Source organism: Setaria italica, chromosome VII (assembly GCF_000263155.2).
Source record: "Setaria italica strain Yugu1 chromosome VII, Setaria_italica_v2.0, whole genome shotgun sequence".
In the NCBI taxonomy this organism is placed as follows: domain Eukaryota; kingdom Viridiplantae; phylum Streptophyta; class Magnoliopsida; order Poales; family Poaceae; genus Setaria; species Setaria italica.
The window spans coordinates 30,872,767-30,894,185 of record NC_028456.1 but is presented as its reverse complement, the minus strand read 5'-3'; the positions used below and the strand labels follow the sequence as shown (position 1 = coordinate 30,894,185).

The 21,419-nt window shown below is 45.8% G+C and overlaps 4 protein-coding genes across 4 annotated transcripts; 3 read left to right on the top strand and 1 right to left on the bottom strand.

Moving 5' to 3' along the window:
- Positions 1-3,102: 3,102 nt before the first annotated feature.
- LOC101768203 (receptor-like serine/threonine-protein kinase SD1-8) lies at positions 3,103-6,453 on the top strand. The gene is made up of 7 exons (XM_004976883.3): positions 3,103-4,488; positions 4,593-4,700; positions 4,795-4,976; positions 5,060-5,270; positions 5,359-5,596; positions 5,697-5,844; positions 5,930-6,453. The coding sequence occupies exons 1-7, from the start codon at positions 3,150-3,152 to the stop codon at positions 6,230-6,232; spliced, it is 2,529 nt and encodes an 842-aa protein (XP_004976940.1). The 5' UTR covers positions 3,103-3,149; the 3' UTR covers positions 6,233-6,453.
- Positions 6,454-10,702: 4,249 nt separating this feature from the next.
- On the top strand, positions 10,703-15,079 carry LOC101753200 (receptor-like serine/threonine-protein kinase SD1-8). Its single transcript, XM_022828558.1, has 3 exons — positions 10,703-11,998; positions 12,111-12,251; positions 15,036-15,079. Exons 1-3 carry the CDS (start codon positions 10,714-10,716, stop codon positions 15,077-15,079), a joined length of 1,470 nt encoding a protein of 489 aa, XP_022684293.1. The 5' UTR covers positions 10,703-10,713.
- A 671-nt stretch (positions 15,080-15,750) lies between these two features.
- On the top strand, positions 15,751-16,996 carry LOC111258049 (cysteine-rich receptor-like protein kinase 10). The gene is made up of 3 exons (XM_022828776.1): positions 15,751-15,971; positions 16,119-16,257; positions 16,481-16,996. The coding sequence occupies exons 2-3, from the start codon at positions 16,126-16,128 to the stop codon at positions 16,853-16,855; spliced, it is 507 nt and encodes a 168-aa protein (XP_022684511.1). The 5' UTR covers positions 15,751-15,971; positions 16,119-16,125; the 3' UTR covers positions 16,856-16,996.
- A 428-nt stretch (positions 16,997-17,424) lies between these two features.
- LOC101752787 (G-type lectin S-receptor-like serine/threonine-protein kinase At4g27290) lies at positions 17,425-20,565 on the bottom strand. The gene is made up of 6 exons (XM_004978203.3): positions 19,254-20,565; positions 18,857-19,167; positions 18,555-18,765; positions 18,220-18,457; positions 17,976-18,123; positions 17,425-17,894 (listed from the first exon to the last, which is right to left on the bottom strand). The coding sequence occupies exons 1-6, from the start codon at positions 20,551-20,553 to the stop codon at positions 17,592-17,594; spliced, it is 2,511 nt and encodes an 836-aa protein (XP_004978260.2). The 5' UTR covers positions 20,554-20,565; the 3' UTR covers positions 17,425-17,591.
- Positions 20,566-21,419: the final 854 nt, after the last annotated feature.

Genomic DNA, 21,419 nt, shown 5'->3' with positions numbered 1-21,419 from the left:
CGCGCACGCATGCGCCGGTGGCGCGCCACGCCGGGCGGTATGGCCCGTTAAGCGGGCAGGGGCTCTCCGGCGACGCCACTGCACATCCTACCGTCCTGGAGAGTGCTGGAACGTGTAGGTCCGCCCGCCGGGGGGGGGAAGAAAATTCGGTGCGTCCCAGATGCCAAGCGCATCCGGTGCACACCCAACCCCGCGGGGCCGACAAGTGGAGCGCGAATAAATCCGACGGACCGACGGAAGGCAAAGCGCGTCTGGGAAGGTAGGCGTCCAGCGGCTCATCGCGCTCGGCTCGGCTTCGGGAACCGCGTAATCGCTCGCTCGGATCAACGGCTCTACGCGACACGGACTGACTCACTGCTGGCAGCAGCAGGCGCGGAGGACATGCATGCTGCCGTGCCTTGCCTACGTGGTGTGCTTGGCCCAAAGATCACGTACAACACTGTCTGTCTCTACCCTTTGACATTTGCGCAGGTCAGATCGGAACGAGATCCCGGGCGCCTCCGTGAGATGCGAGCGACGAGGAATGCCGGACTCTCCACCCCCTTGGCCTCTCGTGGCCGTAAGATCAGACTCGTGCGGGCGGGATCGGTGTGAATAGTTGCAGGCAGCGACAAGTTTCGACGGCCATTGTGCTGGGGGGGCCGCCGTTGAACTGTACGACGCCCTGCGGTGAAGCTTCATCCGGTGAGCCATGGCGCCGCCCAGGAACAAAAACGCAACGCCGCTGGCTTTAGAGCCTCGTGGGCAATGCCGGTTCTTGCGCGTCAGCGCGTCCGTGCGAAACGTTGGCCTGTCGTCATGATCGTGCGGACGTTGACGGCACAGCGCGGTTGGGCTCGTCGCCTTGAGCACGCGCACGGTGCCCACGCGAGCAGCGCCACCGACACGGGGGCCGGCGGCCCGGCGCCCGTGGAACGAACCGCGCGGTGGCGACGGCGTCGAGCTAGAACACGCGTCGGACCATCCTGCCGGGCCCCCTCAATGCGTTCCTATGTTGACCGATGCCCGTACTGTAAGCAAGATGCATAGATGGAGACATCAGCAGCCATAGCCAAGGACTAGCGGCGAAGAGATTGCTTAAGGAGGAAGCAGAATACGACGCTCGTCACCGCCTATCATCCTTGGAGACGGAGGCACGGAACCGGCATTAACGCAGCTGTGCCGGGCATGTCCGCCCGCGTCTCAAACGCCTCCGTAATATCCACGCTCCTCGGCACCGATCCACTTGCGCGCGCGCCAGCGTACACCGGACGGCGGCGACCATCACTCCGGCGGCCTCATCCAAGACCTCCATTGCCATCGCAGAGCTAGAGCGCGCGACGCCCATGCATGTGCCGGTGGCACGCCACGCCGCGCGGCATGGCCCCGATAAGCTGGCAGGGAACTCCTGGGCGACGCTGTACCGACCGGGCGAGTGTGGGAACGTGTAGCTCCGGTCGCCGGGGGCGCAGAACCGGAACCGGCGCTCCGGGGGGCGCCGCCGTGAGCTGCGCAGCTGGACTGGACGGTATTCCGTTTGCCGTCCCACCGGACGGCAAATGGAATACCGTCCACCCCCTTAGCCTCTTCAGGTCGTTGGATCAACCTCTTGCTGGCCGCCGCGCTGCTGCTCCCCTCCCCTGCACAATGCGTTGCGCCGAGCTTCATCCCGTGAGCCCCGGCACCGCCCAAGAAGGAGAGGCGCGAGCAACGCCACCGAGCACGAGCTGCCCCTAGCTCGCGCGGTCGGCGGCGGAGCTAGCTGGTCGCCGAACCACGCGTTCGCGTTGGCGTCAAGCCGGAACACGGCGCACACCATCCTGCCGGGTCCCTCGGCGAAGATTGTGGCCTTCGTGGTGCGCGCAATGCAATGCATCATGCATGGACTGTACCCGTCCGGCATGAATATTCGGCCCGGCCAACTCTTGCTCAACAGAAACACTCGTGGCTGAAAATGTTCTCTACTCCATATGAGTTCCTCCCAGACTCGGCCGTCGTCATCAGCTTGGGTCAATGCCCGCTGCTCATCCCCGTGTTGGACAACCGATGACACCGACGCATGCAGTCGCCGTGATCCACACCAAGTGTGTCCAACAGATCCAAGTGGAGATCTTTTTTCAAGGACAGCAGCTCTTCTTCTCTAATGCACCGGCCGGTGCCCCCATGGCTTCCTGCTCGACGTGTACGCGTCATTTTCCAACCGTCGCTTACTTGCGAACCACTCAAATTTTGGACGAAACATTGGAGTAAGGGTACTGATAGATGATCAGCTAGACAAGGTCAAGTTTTTAATGAAGGGTTTGCTGCTTCACGCTGTTTTCTAGATCGAATGATGAAACTGTGACAGGGATAGATGTCCTGATGAAGAGGTAGGCAAAGTCAGCAGTCCACAACCACCGGGCAAGAAGATACTACAAGATTCGTATGATTTCAACAGATGTCTACTCTGTTGCACAGTCATGAGGTAATAAATCTCATCTGATCCTCGTCTTGCATACTCACGAGGATCGATAGAGGGCGATGTCGATCGTGTGGTCCACAGGCTGAGCTATCGCAGCATTGTAAGTTCAGAGTTCAGACCAATGGAAGTCCTAGGGTTTTCAACAGCGCCCTCTGTCACGCCTGGATAGACACCGACAGTGAAGCTAAGATGCAGCTAACCTAATCGATGTGGTTTCCATTTCCTGTGAGCGAGGCCCTAGCTGCGTCTGTTGATTTCTGCCTCTTAGTAACATGGCTGTGGATGTCCCATTCCTATGCCCCTATGCTTGTTGCTTGACAAAGCAAGAAAGTGTTAATGGATGTGACTTCCCTTTGACATACCAGTTTGCAGTCACGTATTATCCATGAGCCCCCTAACTTCTTTGCACACCACCACATCTCGCAACTTATCCGTCCAGGACCAAGTCAATCAAGCTCTGTTTTTTTTCTTTCTTAATTGCCGCGTATTACTAATCAGCATGTAGGCGAAATTACAAATTTTTGTACTTGTACATGTTATTGAATTGGCCAAGAAATTAGGCGCGAAAAATAATTTTAGTACTGGTTTCCTGCTAAAGATGCAACCCACGGAAAGCAGTAGTGTAGTGACTTGTGAGCTTTTTTCTGATATATAGCACTGTCCAGTGAGTGAGACAAGGGAGCTTCCATGCGCAAGGGCGAGGCATCTGATGGTATCATCCATTATGGAGGCACAAACAACCACCAGATTTCCCAACCATCCCGCCATGATTTTCCCCGTGCTCTTGCTTTTTCTCAGAGCCTCCGCCGCTGCCATTGCATCCGACACGCTCAGCAACGGCGGCAACATCACCGACGGCGAGACGCTGGTCTCGGCCAGCGGCTCCTTCACCCTGGGCTTCTTCTCCCCTACCGGGGTGCCAGCCAAGAGATACCTCGGCATATGGTTCACCGCGTCGCCGGACGCTGTCTGCTGGGTGGCCAACCGCGACACCCCGCTCAGCAACACCACCTCCGGCGTACTGGTGCTCGGCAGCACGGGGATCCTTCGCCTCCTCGACGGCTCTGGACAGACCGCGTGGTCTTCGAACACAACGAGCCCTGCTCCTGCCGTGGCGCAGGCGCAGCTGCTCGACTCCGGCAACCTGGTCGTGCGCGGGCAGAGCATCGGCGGCGGCGGCGTGCTGTGGCAGTCGTTCGATCACCCGTCGAACACCTTGCTCGCCGGCATGAGGCTCGGCAAGAACCCGCAGACCGGCGCCGAGTGGTCGCTCACGTCGTGGCGCGCGCCCAACGACCCGACGCCGGGGGAGTGCCGCCGGGTCATGGACACCAAGGGACTCCCGGACTGCGTCTCGTGGCAAGGCAACGTCAAGAAGTACCGAACGGGACCCTGGAACGGCCTCTGGTTCAGCGGCGTCCCGGAGATGGCGTCGTACTCGGAGCTCTTCTCCAACCAGGTCATCGTCCGCCCCGACGAGATCGCGTACATCTTCAACGCCACGGCCGACGCGCCCTTCTCCCGGCTCGTGCTGAGCGAGGTCGGCGTGCTGCAGCGGCTGGCGTGGGACCCGGCCAGCCGCGTGTGGAACACCTTCGCGCAGGCGCCGAGGGACGTGTGCGACGATTACGCCATGTGTGGCGCCTTCGGCATGTGCAACGTGAACACGGCGTCCACGCTGTTCTGCAGCTGCATCGTGGGGTTCAGCCCCGTGAACCCGACGCAGTGGTCGATGAGGGAGTCCGGTGGCGGGTGCCGGAGGAACGTGCCGCTGGAGTGCGGCAACGGGACGACGACGGACGGGTTCATGGCGGTGCGGGGAGTGAAGCTCCCGGACACGGACAACACGACGGTAGACATGAGCTCGACGCTGGATGAGTGCAGAGCAAGGTGCTTCGCCAACTGCTCGTGCGTGGCCTACGCCGCCGCCGACATCCAGGGAGGAGGCGCTGGCAGTGGCTGCGTCATGTGGATGAATTACATTGTTGACGTCCGGTACGTAGACAAGGGGCAGGATCTATACGTGAGGTTGGCAAAATCTGAATTTGGTAAGCTAGCACAAGTTATACGAACTATAAAAGATTGAATCTTGAAGGAAATTTTCATCATCTTAATGCTACCGTCGATGTTTTCCTGTAATACATTTATGCAGCTAAAGAGAAGAGGATGGATGTGGCAAGAATCGTGCTTCCAGTTCTGGCGTCTGCTCTCGCACTTACATCCGCAGGCTTGTACCTTGTTTGGATATGCAGGCTTAGAGGTAGAGCTATTTCACTATTCAGAATGATCAGAAGGCAATGTTTACTGATCTCTTGCTACTGCTAATGGACGATACTGATTGATGTTTCTGTTAGGCCAACGACGAAACAAGAATATTCAGAAGAAAGAGATTCTAGGATACTTGAACGCTTCAAATGAACTTGGTGATGAAAACCTAGAGCTTCCATTTGTTAGCTTTGGGGATATTATTACTGCAACAAATAATTTTTCTGAAGCCAATATGCTTGGACAAGGTGGATTTGGGAAGGTTTATAAGGTAATAAAAAAAATATTTTGAACAGTACTAGTATGAAATCTACGTCACTGTCTTTTCAATTTGTGGATGATTACATCATGCAGGGTATGCTGGACGAGAACAAAGAAGTTGCAATCAAAAGGCTTGGTCAGGGTTCTGGACAAGGTGTAGAGGAATTCAGAAATGAAGTTGTTCTGATTGCCAAATTGCAGCATAGAAACCTCGTCAGACTTCTTGGTTGCTGCATTCATGGAGATGAGAAGTTGCTAATTTACGAATATTTATCAAACAAAAGCTTGGATTCCTTCATTTTCGGTATTTTTCATCTCTTTTTTAAAAAATAAAAAGGGAGCAGCCATAATTACTACTGGAATTTGAGTGCTTACTTATAAGATCATTGCAGATGCTGCGAGTAAAAAAGTCCTTGATTGGCCAACAAGGTTTAAGATAATCAAAGGAATATCAAGGGGGCTTATTTACCTCCACCAGGATTCAAGATTGACGATAATTCACAGAGATCTCAAACCAAGCAACATACTGTTGGATGCAGATATGAGCCCTAAGATATCAGATTTCGGTATGGCAAGAATCTTTGGAGGAAACCAGCATGAAGCAAATACAAATCGAGTTGTTGGGACATAGTGAGTAGTCCATACCTCAGCTTTAAAATTGATTCTTTATTTTCCTGCACATGCATAATTCAAATTTTTTTGTTACTTAGTACTTACATTTTTTAAACAGTGGTTACATGTCTCCTGAATATGCAATGGATGGTGCCTTTTCTGTCAAGTCTGATACGTACAGCTTTGGTGTCATACTCTTGGAGATCATAAGTGGTTTGAAGATTAGTTTAACTCACATCACAGACTTCCCAAATCTATTAGCTTATGTAAGTATGGTAGCATGCTTGAAATTTGCAAAATGCAACAACTTTTTCTGTATTGATATTCTATGAATTAATTCAACTGGCACAGGCTTGGAGCTTATGGAAAGAAGGAAAGGCAATGAATCTGGTGGATTCATCCCTTGTTGGGAGTTGTTCACCAAATGAAGCTTTGAGATGTATCCACATAGGACTCTTGTGCGTGCAAGACAATCCAAATAGTAGGCCGCTCATGTCATCAGTGGTGTTCATGCTGGAGAATGAAACTACAGCACTTTCAGCCCCAAAACAGCCTGTTTATTTCTCACAGAGGTATTCTGAAGCCCAGGAAACAGGAGAAAACACTAGTAGCTCTATGAATAACATGAGCGTGACAGTGTTAGAGGGACGCTAGATGGTTAGGTTCTGCAATGTTTGTGCGTGTAAATAATTTATTTTTTACAAGATCTGTAATACATTAATACCTTACATACTTTTATCTTTTACAATAGTCTTTTAAAAAAATAGTTATATACTCCCTTAGAAAAAAAAAGTTACATTGGTTCTGTTGCATCTGTTATTGTGTGCAACTATAGGTGTTAGAATACCCCTCAATAAAAACGGTATCATAGTACACTATTACGTTCTCAAATATTTTGTGGTATTGACATTGGTAATCTAATGTGAGATGTGAAGTGAGCCAAAGCATTGGGCTCTTCGCACCAATACATTATGGGCTTGAAGTTGTCGCACCCTCAGCAAGCTGCACTGTTGCACTGGGTTCAGAAAAGATTTGTGCTGGCTCAAGAGATTTTTAGTACTAGCGGACAATGATGGCACACGCCAACACAAAAGGGTCTAGGCCCACTCCGTCAAAACCCGCTAGTACAGATGCAAGCTGGCGGGTGACATAAGCACCCACCAGCACAAATGACCTTCATTTGTGTTGGCAGGTGACATAAGGACGCGCTAGCACAATTTTGTTATATAAATTAAGCGTGTCCTTATGTCACCCGCCAGCACAAATGCTTTTCAATTTATATGGACGGGAAATTTAAACTAGTTAAAAACTTTGTTTTACATATCATGATATATTTTAAACATATATTAGATTATGCATATGTTGTTGCGTAGGCGTTGCAAAAAATTTATAAGTGATTTACTATTTTCTAAGGTTTAAATGATTATAAGGAGGTTTATTGGAATTAATATGTATTTGAACTAAATTTTTCACAAATAAGATAAAAAAATTTCAGAAAAATGACGTTAAAGGCACATGTTTCATTTTAACTCAAACCATAAACAGGGTGAGTGTGTTTGCAAAGTTTCCCAGTTTCGTAGCTTTCAACCTTATTGGTGAGGTCACTTACTCATCACCATTTATGCTGTGGTATACCAAAATGCTGCGCTCATAAAAAGACATGCACAAATGACCTCAGGCACGCACGGCGGCAGCGGCCAGCCCCAGGCGCGGGGGCGTGGGCGGCGGGACGCGCCGACCTTTTTTTTCTTTTTTCTTTTCTTTTTCTTTTGATATTTTATATATTTTCTTTTGTTCTTTTAGTAGTGAATATGAATATTTCATATTTATGTAATATTGTTGTGGAATGTTTAATGGTATGAAAATTTATATATTCTTCATGTTTTAATTTGCTTTATGGTTGGAGAGATATATTTTAAATTGGTGGGAAATAATAATTTTAGAATTGGCGGGAAATAAAATTAGAAAAAATGGTGGGGAAAATTAAAAATACGAAAGGGAAAACTATATGTGCTGGCGGGTATCTTAAGCGCCCGCCAGCACAGATCAGCATCTCTGCTGGTGGGCGCAAGCGCCCACCAGCACAAATCCATTTCTACTGGCGGGCGCTCACCCGCCAGTTGCTCATTTCTATTAGTTCAAAGTTGTTGGCGGTTAGGCAACCTGCTAGTACAAATGTGTTTTACCTGCCAGCACAAATCTTTTATGGTGTAGTGTCGTACGTTGTAGTCACAAAATGGACAACATTCGTGCTGTTTGTTCGTGCTATTTATTTCGTCAGTTAAGAGCCTTGTTAATTAATCAGACGAGTCTTATTTTTCTGGTTTACAAGAATGTCAACTGATACAACTTTCTGTTGGTTCCCGTTCATCGTTTCCTAACAAATTGGTGTATTTTCTGATATTTTTTTCGAGAATATGCAGGACCAGTCAACTGAAGGCGTACTTCTGAAAGGAAACTAAAACAATCAAAAACAGCAGAGATTAGACCAGACTAGGTAGGTGCAGCAATTTCCCCTCTGCTCGGCTGCACTACTTTCGGTCGGCTGCGGCTGCAGCTGCAGCGGCCCAGCAAGCTAGCCGCTCGCTGTGTTGATGTCCTTGGCGCTGCTGAAGTTCACTCAGGTGACGCGCTACTTTGATCAGGGAATGTCACGAAAGGAGAGGATTCATGCCGCTGAACGGTGAAACGGACGCATAATCTGCTATTCCCTCTTCCCTGTTGCATGCGAATCTTCCAACCTTTTTAATTTCCTATAACAGATAATATAACACTGCGCTGTTTGATGATCTGCCATGTTATGGTCAAGAAATGGAGAACATTCCAGCTGTTTCATTGTTCAGTTAACAGGCTTTTTAGCATACTAGATTAGTCACATTCTTTTTTCGTTTATAACAGAAAGTCAACTGATCTGACTTTTCCTTGCTTCGTTGCTGTTGTCTCTCCTCTAAGGTCACAGCTAGCATTCATGCACGTACTAGTGCAATTTTTTTTTGAAAGGCCATTTCTGCAAAATAATGATGGTTAAACAAGAACAGGCAATGCAACAACCGTCTACCGGTTCCAATATATCCAAATTAGACACAAGATATTGCGGAGCACATAAAGTGTTTGAATAGGTTGTTCGGCTTTCGACTTTTACCTCCTTTAGTCCCGAGAAATTCTGTTAGATATATGGGCTTGGCCCATATAAATTTTTTTAATAAATTTCAAAAGTCTATAAGCGTTGGAGGAGTACACCATTTATTAGTCCCGTATTGCTAATAGACAAGGGTGTGGGGGGTTTTCCTTCATATAAATACGGACCACCCTCCTCATCATGGAAAAGATGTACCATAGGCTGTTATATGGGAGTCCTCTAGGTTTGGGAATTCCTAAGGTGGTCTATACAAGGTAGGTTTTGCCTCTTCTACGTTGCTACACCACCACTGCAGCCTTCTCCATTCCGTTGCATCAGTGTGCATCGGTAAGTGGGAGAGAAGGTTTTCGGAACCACTTGTCCTTGTGATCCTGCACTGGGAGAGGGAGAATAAGGTTTTTAGGAAGCACTCCACGTGACTGCTCAAATTCGTCACCACGGCTCATCCTCCGTCCAATCTTGGTGTTGCGGCGTACTGACTACTGCAATCCGTAACACCGTTGTTGTCCCGTCTGCATTGCTTGTCATCACGGCTTCATCATCTGCATCTGCTCAGTACGCACCATGTCTTAATCTAATCTTTAATCTTGTTTTCTGAGATCATAATTATAATGTTCCTGTTGACTTGTATGATAGAGAATTATATGCTAGGGTTTTCTCTTGTTATGATTTATTCTGTTCGCAGTTTAATACTGCAATTGCCAAATCATCCAACAGATTCATCAGTACACACCTACAAAGAAGTACAATATTCTGGGTGACAGCAATATGTTCTTTCTCCATAAATTTCGGTAACCTTAGTTAATTTCTTGGCTTCTTGCTCCACTGCCAAGAATTCGCATCACCCCAGCTTGCCATTATCGATCGATGTGCGTGCTCTCAACGAGTTCCTTGTCCTCCTTTAATTTTCTTACTGTATCCAACGAATTAGTGCAGAGAATTATGGGCTATAACGTGGGAGTGCCTTGAACTTAAACTACAACTTGACACCAAGATACTATTACAGAACGCCTCGCCTTGCATTGTACTAAAGTCAAAATGGGCTCCTATATTGAACTTGTTTATCCGGTATAGTACTTTGTTTTTTGGGTTAAGTCGGGAGAACATGGAGAAGCATGTTTACACAGATGTGCGATCACGCTTTACTCCGTCTGCAAGATCAATTTATAATTGGTATGTTTGATATATGCAACTGTACATTTGTCAAACATTGTAGCTAGGATTCCCTTTCATCTGTAATATAATCTACAAGGACCAAGTCATCACTTTAGCTGTCATTCATTGTAGTTTGTTTTTTCATCTAGCCAGCCGGCAAAATTAAATTTACATCACCGCTTCCAAGATCCGGTTTCGGACGGCGGATACTGCCGTTCTACTCTTATTCCTTGTCCTAATTACTAGTTAGGGCATGCGCAATATACAAATTGCTTAGGCATGAGTAGTGCTTATAAGGAGAGAAAATACCACAACATCGCCAAGCACATGTCTAAAAGTTAACATTTCCAATATAAATAGGCTTATTACCATGAGCACTAAGAAAACTTAAGCATATGACTTGACGAAGAAATTCCGTTTCTTTACTCAAGCATTATGTTGTCTCAACACCTCTTTTGTACTGTTCTACATGTCCTCGTACCCATTAGCAATCAGGGACAGAGGAGCTAGATGTGCAAGCTAGCTAGGGCAAAGGAAGAGAAACAAACTTGATTCACGCACCGGTACCCGACGTGAGCTCCCTTACATGCATGTTCCTGAACTGTCAGGCATGTATAATCATTCGAAAATTGAACCATTTTTAATTTAATCTTACAAGTGGAACATACTATGAAAAAATAATCTAAAGAGAAACAACATATGGCAAAGTCAAACATTGACCTAGCTCTCCGTAGTCCTGTTGTGCTTCCTAAGTATGGCCGGATCATAGAAAGAGTGCACGTATTTATAACCTGTGTTTCTTGTCCACGGCTCCATGCGCAAGAGGCATCCTAGCTAAATCATGGAAGCAATCTACAGCCACCTTCTCCTCTTCTCACTCTTGCTACTTTCTACCAAAAAGTTAGCCTTTGCGGCGGACATTCTCGGCAAGGGCAGCAACATTACTGATGGCGAGACACTCGTCTCGTCTGATGGCACATTCATGATGGGATTCTTCTCCCCCGGGGCTTCAACCAAGAGGTACCTCGGGATCTGGTTCTCGGTGTCTACAGACGCTGTTGTCTGGGTGGCCAACCGTGAGCGCCCTGTCAACGACAAGGCCGGCGCGTTGGTGGTCAGCGACACGGGGAGCCTTCTCCTGCTGGACGGCTCCAGGCAGATCGCGTGGTCATCCAACTCCACCAGCACATCGCCAGTGGAGGCCCAGCTCCTAAACTCCGGCAACCTAGTGGTGCGCAACAGAGGCAGCGCCACCATCCTGTGGCAATCGTTCGACTACCCGTCGAACGCCATGCTGTCCGGCATGAAGGTGGGCAAGGACTTCTGGGACGGAGTGGAGTGGTTCCTCACGTCGTGGCATTCGCCCGATGACCCGTCCCCTGGCGCCTTCCGCCGCCTGCTCGACACTAGCGGGCTACCCGACAATGTCGTGTGGAAAAGCAACGCCAAGACGTTCCGCACGGGCCCGTGGAACGGCTTGTGGTTCAGCGGCATTCCAGAGGTGCTGACCTACACGAACTTGATCGAGTACCAGATGGAGATCACTTCGCGGCAGGTAACCTACGGGTACATTGTCAAACCTGGCGCCCCCTTAACCTATGTCGTGTTAACGGAGACAGGGGACGTGAACCGCCTGGTGTGGGATTCCAGCACCCGGTCGTGGCAGACCCAATACCATGGGCCTAGGGACATCTGCGACAACTACGGCAAGTGTGGGGAGTTCGGTGTGTGCAACGCCAGCGCCGCATCGACGTCGTTCTGCAGCTGCCTCAAGGGGTTCAGCCCCGTGTCTCCCTCGGAGTGGAAGGTGAGGGAGGCCTCCGGCGGATGCCAGCGAAACGTGAGACTGGACTGTGGTGGCAAGCAGCCGACCACGGACGGTTTCGAGCTAGTGCACGGAGTGAAGCTTCCTGATACGCACAACGCGTCTGTGCACATGGGCATCGCGGTGGAGGAGTGCAGGGCGAGGTGTCTCTCCAACTGCTCCTGCGTGGCTTATGCTGCCGCAGATCTTCGAGGAGGAGGATCTGGCAGTGGATGCGTCATTTGGGCAGACAGCCTCATGGATCTCCGGTACGTAGATGGAGGGCAGGATCTCTACCTACGGTTGCCAAGGTCAGAATTAGGTATGTGCACCTACACTATACTACTAGTATATACAACAGCATTATTTGTTGTTCTCCTTTATTTGCTGTCGCTTTGTATTACTTGATGCACTTCAATAACAATTGGAAACAGGATCAGCACCAGGACCAAGACCAGGACCGCCAGTGAAACTTATCGTGGTTATGGCATCAATATCCACCGTAGTTCTCCTTATTCTTCTCGCACTGGTCTGGCTAATCTGGACTGGGAGCGTGAATTGGAGGGACATCATATGTATGCTTCGATGCCTTCAACACTTTTCTCTGTCTTCTTTGCTGTTTCTCCATGCTTTGATGTTTTAGATAGAATTTACAGCAGAAAATTGAAGGCGATCTATCTGATAAAAACTATGATCAATCTGCAGCTGCTTGCACTACGCCTGGAACCATACGAAGGGCAACAAGAAATTCTCCCACGAATAACAGAATCGGTGAAGGTGCTTTCGGCATTGTATTATAAGGTCTGTTTTGTCTCAAACTGGCTTGAACCTCGCTCGCTACACCAAGCTAAATCTGCGATTAGTGAAGATGATAGATAGAATTAGGCCATTCTTTGCTGCGCTAGGAGATTTTCTGCTTCCCCAATATTTTTTAAAAAAATGACAGTCTGTTCACACGCTCTTATATATTTGTAGCCTTCAGAGTTTTACACACGTTGACTCATACCCAGACTTAAAGAACAAATTTGAATGTGCTGCATAGATGAGCAGTTGAAAATTTGTATTGTGGTACCGGTATCTACAGGCTACAGAAAAGCATACACAAATCTTGTAAACAGTATACTATACAACTAGAGACGCTCTAATGGTATGTTTAGTTTGAAAACTCGATTGATCCTACTTGAAGATTTACACTAGGACATGCGTCCATGAGAAATGAGGTGATGATGGATCCATCCATCCTATTTTTCAAACAGACATCAATTATTAGATTCATAGTTAGCATCGGATGACCATACTCCTCAAACAAGATACACCATAAGTAACCAATGATTCTAGAGCTTGCGAAAGATGTGCACCTAAGGCGAGTGTGTTGTCTTAGTGAGGGAGAATAGACTTTCACTTATTGGTTTGTTCCAGCTAACACTTCATAAAGTAGAAGCATGCGGATCTTGTCCTTTCTTTCCATCTATGCAACTATAATAAGAGTTATCTTACTATTACTAATTGGAGGTTCCTTTTGAAGCCTCCAGGTGAAGCCACCTAGGATTCCTAGGTGGACACTCTAGAAAAAGAGAGAAATCCTAGAAATTCTCACAAAAAAGCAAAACATCCGACCATCAATCGATAGATTCAAATCATCATAGCCATTGGATCTATTATGTTTTCTAAAAAATTACCCACCTACGCCATTGGGAAAATAGTCTAAAGTAACCCCCTAAATCTATATATAAATTACCCACCTCCGCCATTATATAAAATAAACTAAAGTAACCCAATAATCTTCATCAAAATTACCCACTTACGCCATTATAAATAATATTTAAAATAACCCCCTAATTTGCAACTGAATTGCCTACCACTATTACTTAAACTTAAACTAACCCTTTAAATTTGCATCTATATTACCCACACATGTTATTATTAAAAATAACATGAGGTAACCCACGTTTGAATCAAATAACCTTAATTAAAAATATACAGCAATATATGATTCTAAATCGTCTATATCTTGCACTATTGGTATACGATATAATAATTAAGGTCTATGTGCATGATGTGTGTCACCATTTATAAGGATATAAAGTGATGGGAATATAGATTTCTATGCTAAAATTGTTTCTCAAACTTAGGGTTCATTAAACAAATTCAAGCGCATACCTGCGATCCAAAGTGAAAAGTTAAAGATTATAAATATGGATGAAATATTATAGAGTAATTACTAACTTAAATCTATCACAATTTGATGAAGATTTTAAGTATATATCTACATAAGTATTGTGTTTGAATATTTAACAAACGAGAGGTAGCTTATGGTAATAGTTTTGTAGCAATATAGTCTCATTTTTTCCACTGGAGACTCCGCATTGCCACGAGACAAACTAGGAAAATGAGAGAAATTCTCATAAAAACTAAAAAACATCAAACACCAATCCTGTAGACTCTAATAATCATAGCCATTGATCTATTATATTTTCTAAAAAGTTACCCACCACTGTCATTGGGAAACTATTCAAAAATGAGTTCTAATACTATATCTAAATTACTGAGCTCAGCTATCATAAAAAATAATCTAAAGTAACCACATAATCTTCATGCAATTTAGTAATACACGTCATGATAAATCATAACTTAAAATGCCATTCTAAAATTTTATCTACGTTACCCACGTATGTCGATATTAAAAATAACCTAAAGTAAACACCTAAATCTTAATCTAATTATCTTCATGTGCATCATACAGAAATATCAAAAAGTAAACTAATATATGATTCTAAATTACCTATTTATATCATTGATAATATAAAAATACTAAGTTAAAGTATATACACATGATGAGTGCCATCATTTAGACCATTTATACATGTATGTGAGGAATCGATGAATAATATTGATTTGCATGCTAAACATAATGTATGGAGGATTGGAGGTGTGATACTAAATGGAAAAAATATGAATATGGATGAAAAAGTGCATAGAGTAATTATTAATTAAAAATTAATCACAATTGGATAAAGATAGGTACATATCTATATAATTATTATGTTGAAGTATTGGAAAAATAAGAGAGTAGTAGGTAAACAATTTTGATTATTAGCTAAGAGTTTAATTTCTAAATAATTTTCATATACAATAGCTTCTAAAAACATTAGTCCGTGCGGGAGCACGGGTTGATGGACTAGTAAAGCTTAATCCAAGGCACTAAAGGGGATAAACATAGTAGTGTATTCATTGGTTGGAGGAGAGTTAATATATTGAACACCTTCACCAAACCTAAAGAAAGTAGTGCTGAGATTATCACACCAGATTGTAGGAGCGGAAGATAATATCCTAGTTCAGAATGTAACAATTGAATCCAGGTCCTGCAATGTTTGTTGAGGGCTCGAGCTACCTAGAGATGTGATGCACTCTATTTGATCACAAATACCTATTATCTTGAAATCCATATATTCTTCAAAATAAAATTCTTGGTCTTCAAAGGCTGCAAGTTCTATGTCAATTTATAACCGATGAGTTAATAATAATTGGCAAGATACACCATAAGTAACCTCAAACCGATGATTACTGCAAGTTTTATGTCAATTTATAATTTCAAAGCATGTAATGTGACTGACCTTATTTCCCTTATGCTAACAAGAGTAATTGGCAAGAAGCAAGTTCTATCTCTAAAAATTAGAAAATTATTACTTGAAGGGAAAGTTGCCTAGACTACTTTGCCTCCTACATGGACTTCCCAAGAGAACTATTGCCGTGAAGAGGCTTAAATCAATTCCTAGTCCTCCGGAGAGAATCGTCAGGTATTTCACAAGAGAAGTGGAAGTGATGACCGCACTCAGACTCAGCCAGCATCCAAATATCCTCCGGTTTATCACCTATTGTGACGACGAAGAGGAACACATTTTGGTGTACGAATATATGCGTAGGGGGAGTTTGGAAAGCTATATATTCGGTAAGTACTGATTATATTTTCATATGGACGTTCTCTTTTTCATACCTACATATTTCAGGATGAGTTATGGACACGTACTATATATGGATGTTCTCCTTTTCATATATCCACTTACAGGTACAGAGCGTGTGTTGCTGAAATGGAAAAGGAGGCTGGAAATAATTCTAGGCATTGCCCGGGGTGTAAACCACCTGCATGAGGGCGTCGACGTTGTAATTCTTCACAGGGATTTAAAACCAGAAAATGTGCTGTTGGATGACGGATGGAACGTTAAGGTGGCAGATTTCGGGACAGTGAAATTGCTCGTTTCTGGAGCAGAAGGGGCTCAGACAAGAATAGGCACACCGTAAGGAACATTAAACCTTACTCATTGACCAGCTTATACCTATTTTTTCCCAATAGCAGTAATATTTTTCCCTCTTCATTTGTATTCTTATTAACTCTCTCTTTTTTATGTGAAACTCTTTCTGATCATAAATCTCTGATACACCAGTGCATACATGGCTCCGGAGTACGTTCTAGATGAAAACCGGACAACACTAAAATGCGATGTCTATAGCTTTGGGGTTACATTGTTGGAGACACTCAGTGGCCGAAGGAATTCTATGGGGCTAAACAGCCTCATTTCATACGTAAGTAATTGGACTTTTGTCGCCTTGTCATTCTCTCCAGTCAATGTTGTTAGTTATAACTTGTAAGGTGAACAAAAATATATAATCATAAGAAATAATCTCTTTGGTCTTTGAAACCACAGTAAAAAATAGGGCATCCTTGGCGTAATATAAGAATAATATATTAAATTTAGGTTTTTAGGGAAAATTTCAAGGGTAGTACTAAGGAATTAACCTTTTGCAGGCCTGGGGGTTGTGGGAGGACATCAACCGCGACATTATGGATCTTCTTGATCCCGCGGTTACACCTCTACCGACCGAGCTCGTTCCTCAGCTACGCAGGTGCATCCAGATTGGGCTTCTTTGCGTCCAGGGACTTCCGGACGACAGGCCACTCATGTCGGAGGTTGTTGGAATGTTAAATGACAACAGCTTAAACCTTGCTCCGCCCAGAGCGCGCATGGTTCAGTTGCCTGAACTTCGAGAGGCAGACGCCGCAGTGCCGATAGATTATGAGACTGTCAGTGATGCCAATCTCCGCTGGCAACACAATAACGGCCCAAGGCTACTGGCTGGGCCAAGGATAGATGGCCATGACGATGGGAGCGCACTCCTGTAACTGTAAAGTTGCAGTCTTGCAGAGCAACTGCTCGCAATATTCTATATTATTGTATCTTTGTTGTGCTTTTATTTTGCAGGTATCTTTGTTGTCCTTTCACTATTGAGTGTCATTTCTTTTTGAGCAAACATTATTAGAAGGTGAGAGATTTTTACAGAAAAGATAGAGCATGTGCTTCTTTGGTATTTCTGATGACCGTCTAAGTGAGATTGAAAGATTTCACATTATCTTGGGCATGCAAAGTTTCCTCTGAGAAAAATTGAATCTGAGCAAGTTCTTAAAATGGTGTGTGCTACTGTGGACCGGGAAAATAGAACCACCACAAATAAATGTTTCCCACTGTGTATTCAAATTACAACGGCGTTCAAATAAAATTTGCCCAAGGAAATTGTGAGCATGCCAAGGATGTGTTTTGGTTGCCTTCTTACAGCTTTCATCGTATATCTTGTGGAATAAGGCTAAGTGGATACAAAGATCTAAAACGAAAATGGTTTGCATGAAGCACCACAAAGATTCAGAACAAGGTCACACGACGTGCCCTGCAGTAGTGTTAGTTTGTTAAACAAGTACTGTTCCAGGCATTTAAGGAGGTGCACCAATAACGATGTAACTGTTGTAAAAAAATATGTATGCTATTGACATATCACACATCACCCATCGAAAAAAAGAAAACATATATGTCAAAGCAAAGTGATTCACACGTACTAACATAGGAGTATATGTATAAGCTAACCATCTACCGTCCCTCCAACACTGTAACACTAATGTTATTCACAGAGCTGCTAGTATTTTCTCCTGTTCCTTGGGCTTCCGAATACCTTTGTGAGAAATACACAGGCTGTTTTGGGACTGAAAGTGGCGTGAATTCATTCTCCAACATGAACACAACCGATGACATGAGGGGCCTACTGTTTGGATTGTCTTGCACACACAACAGTCCTATGTGGGTGCACCGTAAAATTTCAGTGGGCGAACAAGTCTCGGCAAGGGATGAGTCCAACAGATCAATTGTCTTACCATCTTGCCATAAGCTCCACGCCTGAACCAATGAAATTAATTCCATAAATACCAGCAAGTTTTTGTTGTACTTATAAAATTTCAAGAATGCCACCATACTTACATAAGCTAATAGGTTAGGAAAGCCCGTGAAGCGAGCTGAAGTGATCCTCAAACCGCTGATAATCTCCAAGAGTATAACACCAAAACTATATGTATCAGACTTGACAGAAAAGGCACCATCCATGGCGTACTCGGGAGACATGTAGCCACTGTAGAAAAAAATCATTAGTACTAAGCATAAATAATTTTAGCAAGTATAGGAAAATAAAGATTCATGTCAAACATTGATGCATGGATCAACTCACTATGTCCCAACAACTCGATTAGTATTTGCTTCTTGTTGGTTTCGACCAAAGATTCTTGCCATACCGAAATCTGATATCTTAGGACTCATATCTGTATCCAACAATATGTTGCTAGATTTGAGATCTCTGTGAATGATAGTCAACCTCGAATCTTGGTGGAGATAAAGAAGTCCTCTAGATACTCCTTTAATTATCTTGAACCTTGCAGCCCAATCAAGGACCTTCTTATTTGCAGAATCTATATACAATGGAACTATAAGCAAGCGGGCGGTCATTTCAAAAAAAAAAAGTTAAGCAGGCAAATTTTCTTTGCTATAAATAGAATTGATTTATACCAAAAATGAAGGAATCCAAGCTTTTGTTTGGTAAAAACTCATAAATCAGCAGCTTCTCATCTCCATGAATGCAACAACCAAGAAGCCTGACGAGGTTTCTGTGCTGCAATTTGGCAATTAGGACAACTTCATTTCTGAATTCCTCTCCTCCTTGTCTAGAACCCTTACCAAGCCTTTTGATTGCAACTTCTTTGTGGTCGCCCATCATACCCTGCATGGTTTTCGCAATACTTAAATTGTACAAGCATGACAATCAATATCTGCGTACTACTGTGGTTTTGTAGAAACTTTGTTGTGGTTACCTTATAAACCTTCCCGAAGCCTCCTCGTCCGAGCATATTGTCCTCAGAGAAATTGTTTGTTGCAGAAACAATATCTCCAAAGCAAACAAATGGAAGATCAAGATCTTCGTCACCTAGTTCATCTGACGCGCTCAAGAAACCACGCATTTTCTTATGGTTGTTTGGATGGCGGCCTTGCAGGAACTTCAGTGGAGTGGCTCTACCTCTAAGGATGCATATCCAAACAAGGTACATGCCTGCAGACGCGAGTGCAAGCAGGGACACCGTAACTGGAAGCACGATTTTCGCCTTATCGCTTCTCTTCTCGTTAACTGCAGAAATATGTTAACGAGAGATTAGATGATGATACTTGCTTCGTCATTCAGACATGGATAATTGTGATGAGCCGTGTGCTTACCTAATTCGGACTTTGCCAACCTCACGTAGAGTTCCTGCCCATCTTCTAGATACCGGACATCAACAATGTCATCCTTCCACATGACGCAACCACTGCCACTTCCTCGGATGTCGGCGGGGGCATAGGCCACGCACGAGCAGTTGGAGAGGCACCACACGCTGCACTGCTCCAGCGTCGCGCTCATGTCCACCGTCGCGTTGTCCGTCTCGGGGAGCTTCACTCCCTTCAACACCCTGAACCCATCTGTCGTTGTGCCATTGCCGCACTCCAGCGGCACGTTCCTCCGGCACCCGCCGGAGGTCTCCCTCATCGACCACTGCGACGGCGATGCGGGGCTGAACCCGTCTATGCAGCCGCAGAACTGCGTGGCCGCGTCGTCCTCGTTGCACAGGCCGAACGCGCCGCACTTGCCGTAGTTGTCGCAGAAGCCCCTCGGCGACTGCATCCAGACAGTCCACCCTCGTTTGTCCGGGTCCCACGCCCGGCGTTCCAGCACGCCGTCCACGTTCAGCACGAGGCAGGAGAAGGGTGCGCCGGCCGTGGCATTGAAGACGTAGGCGATCTCGTTGGGGCGGACGACAACCTCGACGGAGAACCTCCCGGAGTACGACGCTATCTCCGGGATGCCGCTGAACCACAGGCCGTTCCACGGCCCCGTGCTGTACTTCTTGACGTTGCCCTGCCACAGGACCGACTCCGGAAGGCCCTTGGTGTCCAGCACCTGACGGTAGTCCCCCGTCGCCGGGTCGTTCAGCGCGCGCCACGACGTGAGGGACCACTCCTCGCCGGTCTGAGGCTTCTTGCCGAACCTCATGCCGGCGAGCAAGGTGTTCGACGGGTGGTCGAACGACTGCCAGAGGATGCTTCCGCTGCTCTGCTCGCGCACGACCAGGTTGCCAGACTCAAGAAGCTGCGCCACCGCAGTGGCAGAGGAATCCTTCGTGTTCGAAGACCACGTGGCGTGGCCAGAGCCGTCGAGAAGGCGAAGGCTTCCGCCGGTGGTGACCACCAGTACGCCGGAGGTGTTGTTGAGCGGGGTGTCACGGTTGGCCAGCCAGCAGACAGCGTCAGCGGGGGACGCGGTGAACCAGATCCCGAGGTATCTCTTGGTTGGCACACCGGTCGGCGAGAAGAATCCCAGCGTGAATGAACCACCGGCAGAGACCAGCGTCTCGCCATCGGTGATGTTGCCGCCGTTGTTGAGCGTGTCAAGCGCAATGCTGCCGACAGAGGGAAGGAGGAGGAGCACGGAGAAGATGAGGGCAAGAAGGTAGGGCAATTTTATGGCTGCCGCTGCCATAACTGATGATAGTTCTTGTCCTTGCACAAGAAATGTCATACTGTTATACTCGCTTTAGTCAAAATGAACTTAGACGACGTTTCAAATGAGGTGCCAGCTAATCGCTATTGCCTATTGGTCGCATATTTTAGCACTATATGATAAATTTCCATGCTCATGCCAATTAAATATGCCATAGCAAGTTGTGCACGCGATGATTGGTCATCCACACTGACTGACTGAGCTTGTGGAGGATACGTGACTGCTTACTAGTATGCCAATAGAAGTCACATCCAGTAGCAATATATGACTTTCTCAACTACCAATAATAGAATTAAATAAATTAAGATGTTCCATCTCATCTTAATATTGTTACAAACCTGCCAACTTAATTTGTCCCCTACAAAGTATTGATCAGGGGTCATGTTTTACAAATGCCAATGTTTTCGACCTCAGGGTATCGTCATGGACGTGCAAGACAAGATGATGAAGGGGTGGTCACTTGCAGGGTTTAGGATTTCAGTTTGCATTTCCCTTTTATCAGTTGTCACCAAGGAAACATCAAAGAAAATGCACGAAATTTTCGCCAAGATTTAAGTTAAAAGTTCGTATTATACTTGCTGTATTTTTTGGCCAAAAATTTATTGCTGTTCAGAACCAAAAAGTCCAAAATTCGTGAAACCTCGCTTGAAACTTGCTCAATTGTACAAACATCTTGATGTTGCTCGTGCCTTTGCCTAAGGAATGGATGTATAGTAGTAATTCCAATGTGCGACTGTATAATGGTTTGGAGAGATAATTACACACACACACAAAAGGTGGTTTGGAGAAATGTGGATGTATAGGATTTTTGGTTTGACAAGTGGGCTGGTCATGGACCATTCCAT